Genomic DNA, 12,064 nt, shown 5'->3' on the forward strand with positions numbered 1-12,064 from the left:
TCTGAAGGAAATAACATGAGATAAAGGCGATGGATGTTACTTGTTTATTTCCTCTGGTCATAGCTCCTGATTTTTCTGTTTGTATAGACAGAACTGGAGACTAGGTCTTAGTAGCTCTATAGCCACAAGAAGGTTTTAGCAGGATCTCTGTAGTCACAGAAACTTACACATTCCCAAGAGTTCAAGTGCTCCAATGCAGTCAGGGAGAACCAATGATCTGGGTAAGCTAGTCTGATAAATCTGATATAGATCAGATTCATATTAGAATTTCAGATTTAAATAGAATTATTATACTTTCCTCTTTTTTTGGTATTAGGGATTAAACCCAGAGGCATTCTACTTCTGAGCTATACACGAAGTCTTTTTATTTTCTTATTTTTTGAAACAGGGTCTAAGTTGCTGAGTGTGTCACTAAGTTGCTGAGACTGGCCTCAAACCTTTAATCCTGTCTCAACTTTCCTCCTGTTAATCTTTTGGGATTTTTTTTTGGGGGGGGTACAGTTTTTATAAAAGTACTTATAGCTAAATGTCTTAGCTTACTTTGAAAATTCCAACTTAAAAGCACAACTTATAAATGACTGAGATAAGCCGGGCGTGGTGGCGCACGCTTGTAATCCCAGCATTCGGGAGGCTGAGACCTGAGGATCGCGGTTCACGGACAGCCTCAGCTACTTAGTGAGGCCTCTGCAACTCAGTGAGACCTGGTTTCAAAATAAAGAATAAAAAATAGGGCAGGAGGTGTAGCTCGGAGGTTGAATGCCCCAGCCCCTGGGTTCCACCGCCAGACCCGCAAAAAAAAAAAAAAAAAAAAGACTGAGATGTTTATATATTCCAAGGCAGCCTAAAGCCAACAGTTGATAAAATTGTATTTTTCATAGTTACTAATTTAAAAACAAATCTGAACAAGAAAAGCAGAACTTTGAACTGTACTTTGTAATTCATGAATTCTGAATTTGAACTTTCGATACTAAATACTTTATATCTGACTTTTGCCTGCCCTTCAGATGTCTAGGTTCAACTCCATGTAACAAACACAGTTTTAGGTGAGTCATACTTAAGTTAGCTACAAGGAGGAGACAGTTTCTTTGGTGTGTCATTTTAGTGACTCAGAGCATTTTAAAATGTAGATTTAGCAAGGCTAAGTTACACTTGTCAGATCATGTTGTGAATTCTGATTTCCAATAAAGCTTTGTGTAATCATGGACAATGGCTATTTTCTCCCTTGGTATAGACAAAAAAGCTGGAGGCCCAAAAAAGTCAACATTATGTTATTCCTTTGGCCCCTAGATCATTTTTGTAAAAGATCAGAATTGCTAACAAATAGTGAAAAGTAATCTTCTTAATATTTAAGAACATTATCTCTTCTAATAGAGATGTTAACAGTAGCTTTCACACTAGAGTGGCATCTGTTACACAGTTCACTGGGTCCCACCCTTGGCTTCCAGCTCAGTAGGTCTGGGGTGGGGTCAGGAACAGGTATTTCTAACAAGCTTCCGGCTAATGCTGAAACCATGGGTCCTGGAAAGCTGCCTTAGAAAGCCATTGTGTAAAATCACAGACTAGAAAGGGAGAGAAAGTAGAGAGCCTGAGCAATTCATCAACTCAGTCATCAGTGTGAAAGGGTGCATTCTAACTCAGGAACTTCAGGAACTGTAGTTATTCCCATTGCAAGAAGATTTCTCACTCTGCAAGTACTAATCAGTCACAGTGTCTTTCCTGGTTTAAATTTTACTGATCCTGTGTAATCATCGGATTTTAAATAGTTTGCCATTTTCTTGGTATACATTTTCTTTAACAGCCATAGAAGCTTTTAGAATCAGAATATAAAAGTAAGTCTGGATATCTTACCTAATTTGATGGGCAATTTTTTTTTATTTTTTCCTGCAATGTTTTTCTGAAAATTACACTAATAAATACAATGAAGAAAAACAGATTTTTTTCTTCACTGACTGTATGAAAACCAACACTTTAGATTATCCTTCTTCACCATTAGATGGCACTGGTCTGTTAGAAAGCAAACTTCAGGAACCAGCAGAAGCTTAACAAAGGACTAACATGGAAAACAGGCATCTCCAGTTGGTAAAGGGAGCCTAGCAAAACTGAAAGAGTCAAAATCAAGAAAGTTACATGACTTGACTCTTCAATGTTGACAGCTGAGTTTTTTAAGCCAATTAAAAAAATCCTCAGTACCCCCAACACATATAACCACACTATATGAAAACTTTTCTAGGATTATATCTATGAAATCAGTTAAATGTTGATTTATATTTCTTCTTCTCCTTCTGATTTTCTTTCTTAGAATGGTTTCAACTTGCAATGTTTCTAATATTCTAGTTGCAGAAGTCAGAGTTTATTGACCCCAACTGGAAAACGGCTATGGGGCAGGTCAGGTGTCGGCTCTGGGTTGACAGCCAGGCATCTGGTGCCGGTGAACTTGGGTTCCCTTCAGCCTCACCCACTGCTAACATCCACTAAATCTAGGGTGGGTCGTACAGCAGATGCTCAAAAACGTCAGGCTCTCTTGTGCATTCCTCTTTCCCCAGGGTTAGCTGCATGGTTGAGGGGGACAGTTTGCTTGTGCCTTGGAGACCATTAGGCATAGAGTAGCAGTATAATTAGTGATTGCTGAATGTACAAACATCACATGAAAACACCACTCAACCTATCTGGGCATTAAATATGTTTTCTAAACAAGTGAAATTCAGATTATTAGTCCAGTTTTTCAAATACAGAAAGAGACTTTATGTGTTTTTAAAGACTAATTCTGTGTCCAATACATTTCTCTAGTTTAGACATAAATGACAGTTTTAATAGGAGTGTGCAGTGGTCCCCTTACCTGAGGGGACACATCCAAGACCCCTGTGAATGCCTGAAACCTCAGACAGTACTGAACTGCATATATGAAGTTTTTCCCTCAATATACACACTGATAATAAAGTTTTCATTTATAATATGGTACAGTAAGAAGCTAACAATACAATAAAAGGATTAAAAACAGTTTGCAATAAGTTATTTAAAGCTTGCTAATTGTTTATACATACAATATTTCTTTTACTTTCAGACCATAGGTAACTGAACCACAGAAAGCAACATCATGACTGAAAGTGTATGCTATTGTATAGAGGAGGAAAATCTTTTTTTTTTTTTTTTTGGTGGTACTGAGTATCGGAGTATTCTACCTCAGAGCTACATCCCCAGCCCGTTTTATTTTTTATCTGGAAACAGAGTCTCCTCCTTAAGTTGCTGAGGATATCCTCCAGACTTAGCCTCCCAAGCACTGGGATTATAAATGCGCACCGCCATGCCCAGGGGATGTCTCTAAGTTTCTGCAGGTCTTCACTGACCTTGACTCTCCTGTCAAAGCCTCTCAAGTGCTAGGATTATAGGCATGCACCATTATGCTTAGCCTAGAACATCTTTTTTTTTTTTTGTGGGTCTGGAGATGGAACCCAGAGGCATTTGACCTCCAAGCTACACCCCCTGCCCTATTTTTTATTCTTTATTTTGAAACAGGGTCTCACTAAGTTGCAAAGGGCCTCACTAAGTAGCTCAGGCTGTCCGCGAACCGCGATCCTCTGATCTCAGCCTCCTGAATGCTGGTGCCATGTGCCACCACGCCCGGCAGCCTAGAACATCTTAACATAAACAAGGGCCAAAAAATTGTTCTGGGGGGTCCAGGAGGGAGTCTTCATGAGGCTAAACTCATCCTTGGCAATGCTCTGCATGTGGATGACTGAGGAAGGAGTCAGAGGGTGCTAATGTTGGTCTGGGAGTGGCTAGATGGATGGTAGAGGTGTGAAGCTTAGGTCCTGGGCAAATCCTCTGAGCAGGGAGGAGACACTGGACAGAGTGGTGCAGATGGATGACACACACCAGGCCGCCAGGCGCTTCCTTAACATGAAGGCTCACAAAGCCCTGCTGCTATCTCTTCCGCTTGCTTGCCAGTCTCCCAGTGCCTCGCCTAACGCACACCCCCCACCGTGACTGCTCAGGCTTCCTAGAGATGAAAGGAGCCCCAGAACACAGAGGAAGCAAAAGAAGGAGATATTAGAAAGAGATGATAAACCATGTTAAAAGATGATTGGCTGGGGTCCGTGTCCAGTTCCTTAACAAGCACTTTTGGGGTCCAAAAGTGGACCACTAAGATAAAACAATGAGCATAAAAAATTAATTTTTAAAGTTTGTACTTCAGGAGCTTGGATGAAGGTACTTTATTTTCAGTACCATGGATTGAATCCATGGGTATTTTACCTTCAATCTATATCCCCAGCCCTTTTTATTTTGAAACGGGGTCTTGCTAAGGTGCTGTGGCTAGCCTTGACCTGGGGTCCTCTTGTGTCAGCCAGCCTCACAAGTACTGGGATTGCAAGCATGCACCACCATGCCTGGCTAAATGCGGGTGAATTTAGAACTTAGAAAATCTTTACTGTTTCATCTCTTGTCTCCGTTCACATCTGCCCTTTCATCCCACAATTATCCAGGTAACAACTGTGAGTACTGAGGATAATTCACACAAAGACGTGATTTTGATGTAAGACCTAAAATTGTGTTTGTCCCAGAGTAGGTACTCAATAATACTTGTTGGGCAAATGAATACATGAAGGCTTAGTCAAACATAGAGATAAATCCATTTTTAAAAGGGGATCTAGTTGGGTGTTGTGGAGCACGCTTGTAATCCCAGAGCTTGGGAGGCTGAGAGAGGAGGATTGCACAGGACTTAGTGAGGCTCTCAGCAACTTAGTGAGATCCTGTTTCCAAATAAAGTATAAAAAAATAGGTCTAGGAGTATAGCCTGGAGGTAGAAAACCTCCTGGGTTCCACCCTACTAACACACACACACACACACACACACACACACACACACACACACACACACCAAAAAAAGGGGAGATCTAGAGAACAGATGAATTCCTGACTAGAAACTCCTAGTATTTGCCTTTCAGGGTACTACTAACATTTTAGACAGGAAAAAAATCTTCACAAGTGGCCAACTCTTGAAGGTTCTGCAGATTTTACCTGGTTTGGTATCCCTACACTTTGGGAACAAAATATCAGTACATTTTCAGGCACTGTGACAAGATGCTTAATTCATTTGCTCTCAAACCAACCCCTCATTCCTTCTAGGCTCTACTTCCAGTAATGCATGGGCTCTAGGGTTCTCTGCCTCTCCGATCACAGCAGAGCACGCTCAGAATGCCTCCTTATCTCATTTGTTTTCTTTTAACCAAGCAAAATTGTACCCAAACAGTCAAATCCTATCCCTTCCTTTTCTCCCTTCCTTTCTTCCCTCCTGTTGTGTCGGGACCCAAACCAGGGCCTCCTGCATACTCAGATGCATTCTACTATCAGCTATACCTCCAGCTCTATTCTCTTTTCCTTTTCCTCTCAACCTAAAAACATCTTTTAGTTTCTTATTTTTTTCCCTATTTTTCAAGATGGTAGAGGCATACACACACATCACTCATTTAGCCCTTCCCTAATTCCCATCCTATTCCCTCCCCCTCCCTTCTTCTCATGTTAGGCTTAGTGATTGACTTTGATATGTTTGTGAATGGACATCATATACATTAGGGAGTTTCCCTCTTCCCCCTCCCATCACCCCCAGTTAGGCTCCTTATTTACTCATCTATGGTCTCTCCTTCATCTAGAGCTCCTCCTATGACCTTTTTCTCCCTAGCTTCCACATATTAGGGAGAGCATCTGATTTCTTACTTTTTGTGACTGACTAATCTCACTTAGCATTATGTTAACATTATAATCTTAATTTTAATACCTCCCTAAAAACACTCATGTGGCAATAGCCTTTTTTTGGGCTTCATTTATTGGTTTTAAACCCAAACATTCATCTCCTAGATATTTTTCTTTCTTTTGCAATACTAGGGATGAAACCCAGGAGCATTTTACCTCCGAGAGACATCCCCCAACCCTAATTTTTTATTTTTTATTTTTTTAAGAAGTTTATTAAAAAGATAGAAATGCAGGATATAGTTACAGCCCTACGCCTGAAAGCGGGCCAGGGGGGCAATTTGAATGAAAATGCCCTTATTCTTTATTTTTTAAACAGGGTCTCACTGAGTTGTAAAGGGCCTCACTAAGTAGCTGAGGTTGTCCACGAATCGCGATCCTTCGGTCTTTGCCTCCCAAATGCTGATCTAGATAATTGTCTGCTTCCTATCAAGTATTCTCAGATCTTAGAAGAGATGCCCAGTGCTGGAGTGGTTGCTCCATGGAACTGTGTGGTTCTTTATTGCAGCCTATCGCACTGTAGGCATCGAGAGGCAGAACCTGTCTGGCCTCTACATACCCTGTTCTACCACAATGCCTGGCATCATCAATGGACCCGCCACACAGTGGTTATCTGTGGTAGTATCTTTAGCTTGTGGGCACATCTCATCTTACAGTATAGTCCTGGCATTCCAATTGACTTCATTCTAATCATCAAGCTTTGCATATAATAAAAGCTCCATAAGTTTTTGTTTATCATTTGGAATAAAAAAGTTCCATGCCATATGAGGTATACTTCTGATACTTTAAGATAAACTAAGCTGAGAAGACAATCTTTGATCATATACAGACTGTTTGAAAAGTGTTGTCAAAGTGGATGCAATTTGCAGCATATAGAAAGAAAAAGCTGTGATAAAAATGCTCAAATAAATTTAAAGTTCATTTATAATTGGAACAATGGGTCCTAGTTTTTATTACAACTTGGCCATTTTCAAAAATACCAATCCTTATCCAATGTGTCCAATGTGTTTTTCTTTTCCATATAAATATTTGTATCCTTTATCCACAAACTTTTTAGCAAGATTTAGGCCGGCAATTCTCACCCTTATACTTGTCTGAATATTAGGTCCATGGAGAAGTTTCTATCAATACATATTTCTGTATCTCAGCCTTAGAGATTTAATTTAGTTTACCAGTTATAGCTAATGAAGAGGGAGAATGACCCGTTGTTTTTTTTTTTTTTTTTGCAAAATACTTTGCCTTAAATTTATAATTGAGGAAAGCATCTGTTAAGAATTGCCACTTTTAGCAGGACCTGGTAGTACACATCTGTAATCCAAGTACTTGAGAGACTAAATGAGTGTAGGTGTGATGACAGCCTTAGCAACTTAGTGAGAATCTATTTCAAAATAAAAAAAAAAATAAAGTTGGGTGCCATGGCACACACTTGTAATCCCAGTGAGTGGGAGGCTGAGATGGGAACATCAAAAGTTTGCTGCCAGCCTCAGCAACTTAATGAGGCCTTCTGAAATTTAGTGAGACCATGTTTCAAAATAAAATAATAAAATAGGGCTGGGAATATAGCTTGAAGGTAGAATGCCCCTAGGGTCCATTCTTAATACCACAAAAATAAATAAATAAATAAGTAAAATTAGAGCTGAGGGTGTAGCTCAGAGGTAATGCCTCTGAGTTCAATGCCCAGTACAGAAAAATTATAAATATATATAGATAGATAGATAGATATAACCATTTTCTCATTACCTACTAATTTTTAGAAAAAAAAGTGAGATTTTCCAGACTTTCTGGATAACTGATAATTTAAAAGGCTTCAAATGTACCATGTAGTGTATACTTATTTTTATATTTGTATGATTCAATTGTATCTTAGAACAGTAAGCATAGATATTATTGGCAATTTATAGATAGTGGAACCTACCTACCTGTGATGGCTTCAACTATGTTTCCTAAAATAAGATACATTAAACTCCTAAGGACAAGGACCTCAGACTTTGACTTTCTGCAGCAACAGGTCTGTGAAGATTTAACGAAGTTGAGTTCATTGGTTCAGGTCCATATTCAAAATGACCAGTGACAGACATGCACAGAGGGAAGATAACAGGAACGGACAAAAGAGATAATGCCAAAGATGATGATGGCATGGCGTATCTCCAATAGAAAGAATACCAAAGACTGCCGACAGCCACCAAACAAAAGACGGAAGGAGAGGGAACCCCACAGGTTTCAGAGGGAGCCTGCTCTGCCAACATCTTGATTTTGGATTTCTACTTCTCTAGTCATGAAGCAATAGCTTTTATTGTTTTAAGCCACCCAGTTTTTGTATTTTGTTATAGCAGCTCTAGCAAACTAACACATTACTAAATATACCTGCTCATAGTACCATTTGTTGTGTTTGAATCTTTATTTTGTAATTTAATTAAAATTATATAATAATTTATTACCATGTAATAGTAAGTTATTATTTATCCCTGTGTGCATGTCTGTCACTGGTCATACTGGGCTTAAGTAGTCAAAGGGAAAAGTGAGACAACATCAGAAAATCCCTTCTCCAGTCCCCTCCTGGTGAGCCTGGGAACCTTTCTCAGCAAAACATAAAACTTAATGATACACTGGATTATGAATAAAGCAAATTACACTGAGTTTCATAATTTTTTAAAAATAAAAATTTGTGATACAATAACACAATTCTTAACATACTAAATAAGAAATCTGGTAATCTATTAGTGATATTCAGAACAAATGGTATTTAAAATAATATGTGAAAACATCTATAACTTCCATTGTGATGATCAAAGGTCCTGCTAACACTACTTATTGTATTCTCATTCTTACATTCCTAATTTAAAGAAATTCTAAATACACATGTAAATAAATCCTTCATCTCTAGGAATCACCTGAATTCTTCTTTGGACAATTTGAGGGTTGAGAGATCCCAGATAAAGAATGCTTAAGAGGAAAGGTTCTCAGGGTTTATTTAACAAATCACCTTTTTCCATTTTGAGTTGGCTAGAGGACGCTGACAGCTGTGTGTTGACACTCTGTGGTTACCTCCTGGAGCCCCCTGGGCTGCCAGGGAAAGCCAAAGCCCACACAGCAGACCAGAGATACCCCTTCCCAGGCTCAGTTCTCTGGGTGGTTTGGATTTGGTCTCAGGCCAAATACCCCTCGTCTGAAATGCTGGGGGCATGAAGCGCTTCAGAGTTCTGCATTTTTGTTTTTGAATATTTGCATGGACTTCACTGCGTCCCTAATGTGAAAGTCCCCAATCTGAAATGCTTTTTGAGTCCCAATATGATGTCCAAAAAGTTCTGATTTTGGAGCATTCTGAATTTTCAGGTTAGTAGTGTTCTGCCCGTATTTCCTCGGGATTTGAAAGAAGGATGAGAAACAGAAGTAATGCGTCTGCTGCTTTTGCTGGCAGGCACCGATGTGGAGGTAGTTGGGTTTTTGTGGAACTCTCATTGTGGCACTCTCACTGTTACCAGATTCCTGGATGCCAAGGCTCAAGGCACAGGCTTCCTTTTTGTGATGCATTCCAGCAGGTGTGGCATGGGTCTGGAGCTGGCAGCCTCCTGGTCACAGTGGTTTCTAGGCTTTGGGAGTGGCAGTGCGGCTCCTGGTTCCTGACTATAGGGGAAGTAGCAGGTCCCTACCGGTCACCTGATTCTGCTCTGTGGCTTTGAAGTCATTATGGACATCACAAACTGGAGTGAGACTCCTCAGTCCTGGACTTGTATAGTCAAATTAAAGTCCTGAAATAAGTCTCTTCTTGCTTTAATTTGTTAAATTCTATTATCTGCAACTGAACTCTGATCTAACAGCCTACAATTTATATACTTTCCCACAACAGACCTATTACTTCCCATTTTGTAACAACACACCAACGACAAAAGACAAACTATACTTCCAGCTGAGTAGAGTATGGTGGTCATGCCTGTAACCCAGTACTTGAGAAACTGAGATAGGAGGATCTAGGCTTGTAGCTAGTCTCAACAATTTAGTGAGACCCTCTGCAACTTACACACTGCTTCAAAATAAAAAATAGGGCTAGGGGTATTGCTCAGAGGTAAAATGCTCCTGAGTTCAATCCCCAGTACTACACACACACACACACACACACACACACACACTCTCTCTCTCTCTCTCTCTCTCTCTCTCTCTCTCTCTCTCTCTCTCCAAGAATTGGCTATAGTCGCTCTTTAAAGCAGTAGTCTATTATTACCCAGTAAGGTAAAAATATAAAATTGGTAAAATGAAAATTTTACCTAAATTGTTTACCTAGATTAAAAGTATTTTCTATTCTTATATAGAGAGAATTTGCTTTTAACCTTCAAGGTGACACGGTGCTATATTAGCTTGCTATCGTCTTTAGCTAGGAAGCAACCAAGATGAGGGGATTAAGTCATTCCAAAAGCCAAAGGAAAGGCAAAATCATGTCTTAGAAAAATCTTACTGATGAAATTAACTTGAATTAAAAACTTCCTCAGCAACACACGCAGAATGAAATGATGTAGAACATTAAAATGGAATTGAGCGCCAAAGCTCTGGAGTTCCTAATTACGATGCTATCGCAAGCAAGAAGAGTTCACTGAAATCTCTGGGTTAGATTTAGTCAGCTGGGCATGTTGGCGCATGACTGTAATACCGGTACTTGGGAGGCTGAGACAGGAGAATCAAAGGCCAAGGACAGTCTCAGCTACTAAAATAAAGAATAAAAAACTGGGCTGGGGGTGTAGCTTGGAGGTAAAAGGCCCCTGGGTTCAATTCCCAGTACTACACACAAAAACACCCCTCCCCCAATAACTACAGAAGAAAAAAAAGATTTAGTCATTATTTTTACATTTTACCTAAAAAAAAAAAAAAATCTATCTACTTAGATATATAAAGGCATGGTGACACATGCTTGTAATCCCAATGCTTGGGAGACTGAGACAGGAAGACCACAGGTTCCAAGCCAGCTCCAACAACCAAGTGAGAGAGTTTCAAAATAAAAAAGGGTGGGGTGTGGCTCAGAGATAGGATAGGCCTGGGTCCAATCCTCAGCACAAAGAACAACAAAAAACCCCTAATATATCCCTATGTATCATTTAACCCCTCTCTCCCCAGCTCCAAGATAAGAGAAACTCATCTTTTGGAATTTAGAACTTTTAATGGAGTGAATGTAGTTGCATTTTTACATACTGAACATTTTATATTTTATCTCTCTGAATATGTACTTGTGAAGTCTCTGGAAGATGAGGCCATACCTATACTAGTACTGTATCTGTCTCTTTATTAAAATCCATTTAGTAAACCCCCTAAAGCCTGATACATTTCTTAATGATGTTCAATCCTTTAACAAAAAGAAAACAAACAATTTAAAACCCCATTTGAGCTCAGAAACCAAACTAGGGAACCTGGACCCTCGTGTTTGAAGGCCTCTTCTTTAAAGGGTAACCTTTGAAAACCCCATTTGATGATGGTGGCTCTAAACTTCGATTTCCCGTAGGCATTTAAATAAAACAGCCCTAAAATTACATGCTGATTTTCTTCAATACAGGAAAATTGTTTTAAAAGGCTGACTTGGTGAACTTTACCGTTAAAATTCTATGCAATTTTCTTTTTGCGTAACCGGGATTGAACCCGGGGGCATTTTACCTCCGAGCTACACCCCCAGCCCTATTTTTTTTTTTAATTCTTTATTTTGGAAGTCTCTAAATTGCTGAGAGTAGCCACGAACCGGCGATCCTCCTGACTCAGCCTCCGAGTACCGGGATTACAGGCGTGAGCCACCACGCCCAGCTTCTTTGTGATTTCTTCAAGCATATTAAACATAACAGTGAAGCTTTGTAAAATACATTTTGAAAAGTAACTTTTTAGCTCTTGTTCCGCACCCCAAGAATACAGGTATTTCCCTGGTCCGCTGACTTTACGAAGGCTGAGGCCCGGGGACGCCAGGGGAGCGCCGAGGGGCTCGGGGAGGCCGCGAAACTGCTCCCTCGGGCCTCCATCTTCCCACCCGGGAAGGCTCCTCCACGCCCAGCTCGTCCCGCCGGCGGCGGCCTCCCCAGCCCGCCGGGGCGCACTCACCAGCAGCAGCAGCAGCAGCAGCGGCGCGCGCGGGCCCCGCGCCATCGCCGTCCGCGCCCTGGCCTCGGGCGCCCCGCTCCGCCGCCCGCCCCCAGGGGCGGCCCAGGTGGGGCCCGGCCCAGGTGAGGCCCAGGTGGGGCCCGGTGAGGCCCAGGTGAGGCCCAGGTGCGGCCCGGTGCGGTCCAGTGCCGTCCCGGTGCAGCCCCGGTGCGCCCGCCAGAACCGAGGCCGGCCGCCGCTGTGCACCTGGCGG

The 12,064-nt window shown here is 41.0% G+C and overlaps 1 protein-coding gene across 1 annotated transcript in view; it reads right to left on the reverse strand.

Moving 5' to 3' along the window:
* The window catches only part of DSG2 (desmoglein 2), a gene marked incomplete at both ends in the record, with an annotated part of 49,681 nt that extends 37,825 nt beyond the window's left edge, over positions 1 to 11,856 (reverse strand). The window contains one exon of the mRNA XM_080714845.1: positions 11,812 to 11,856. Coding sequence (XP_080570971.1) covers positions 11,812 to 11,856 — 45 coding nt within the window. The remainder of the gene's footprint in view (positions 1 to 11,811) is intronic.
* Between the last annotated feature and the right edge of the window lie 208 nt (positions 11,857 to 12,064).

The sequence above is a fragment of the Muscardinus avellanarius genome, assembly GCF_963383645.1.
Source record: "Muscardinus avellanarius genome assembly, chromosome: 17".
Lineage (NCBI taxonomy): Eukaryota > Metazoa > Chordata > Mammalia > Rodentia > Gliridae > Muscardinus > Muscardinus avellanarius.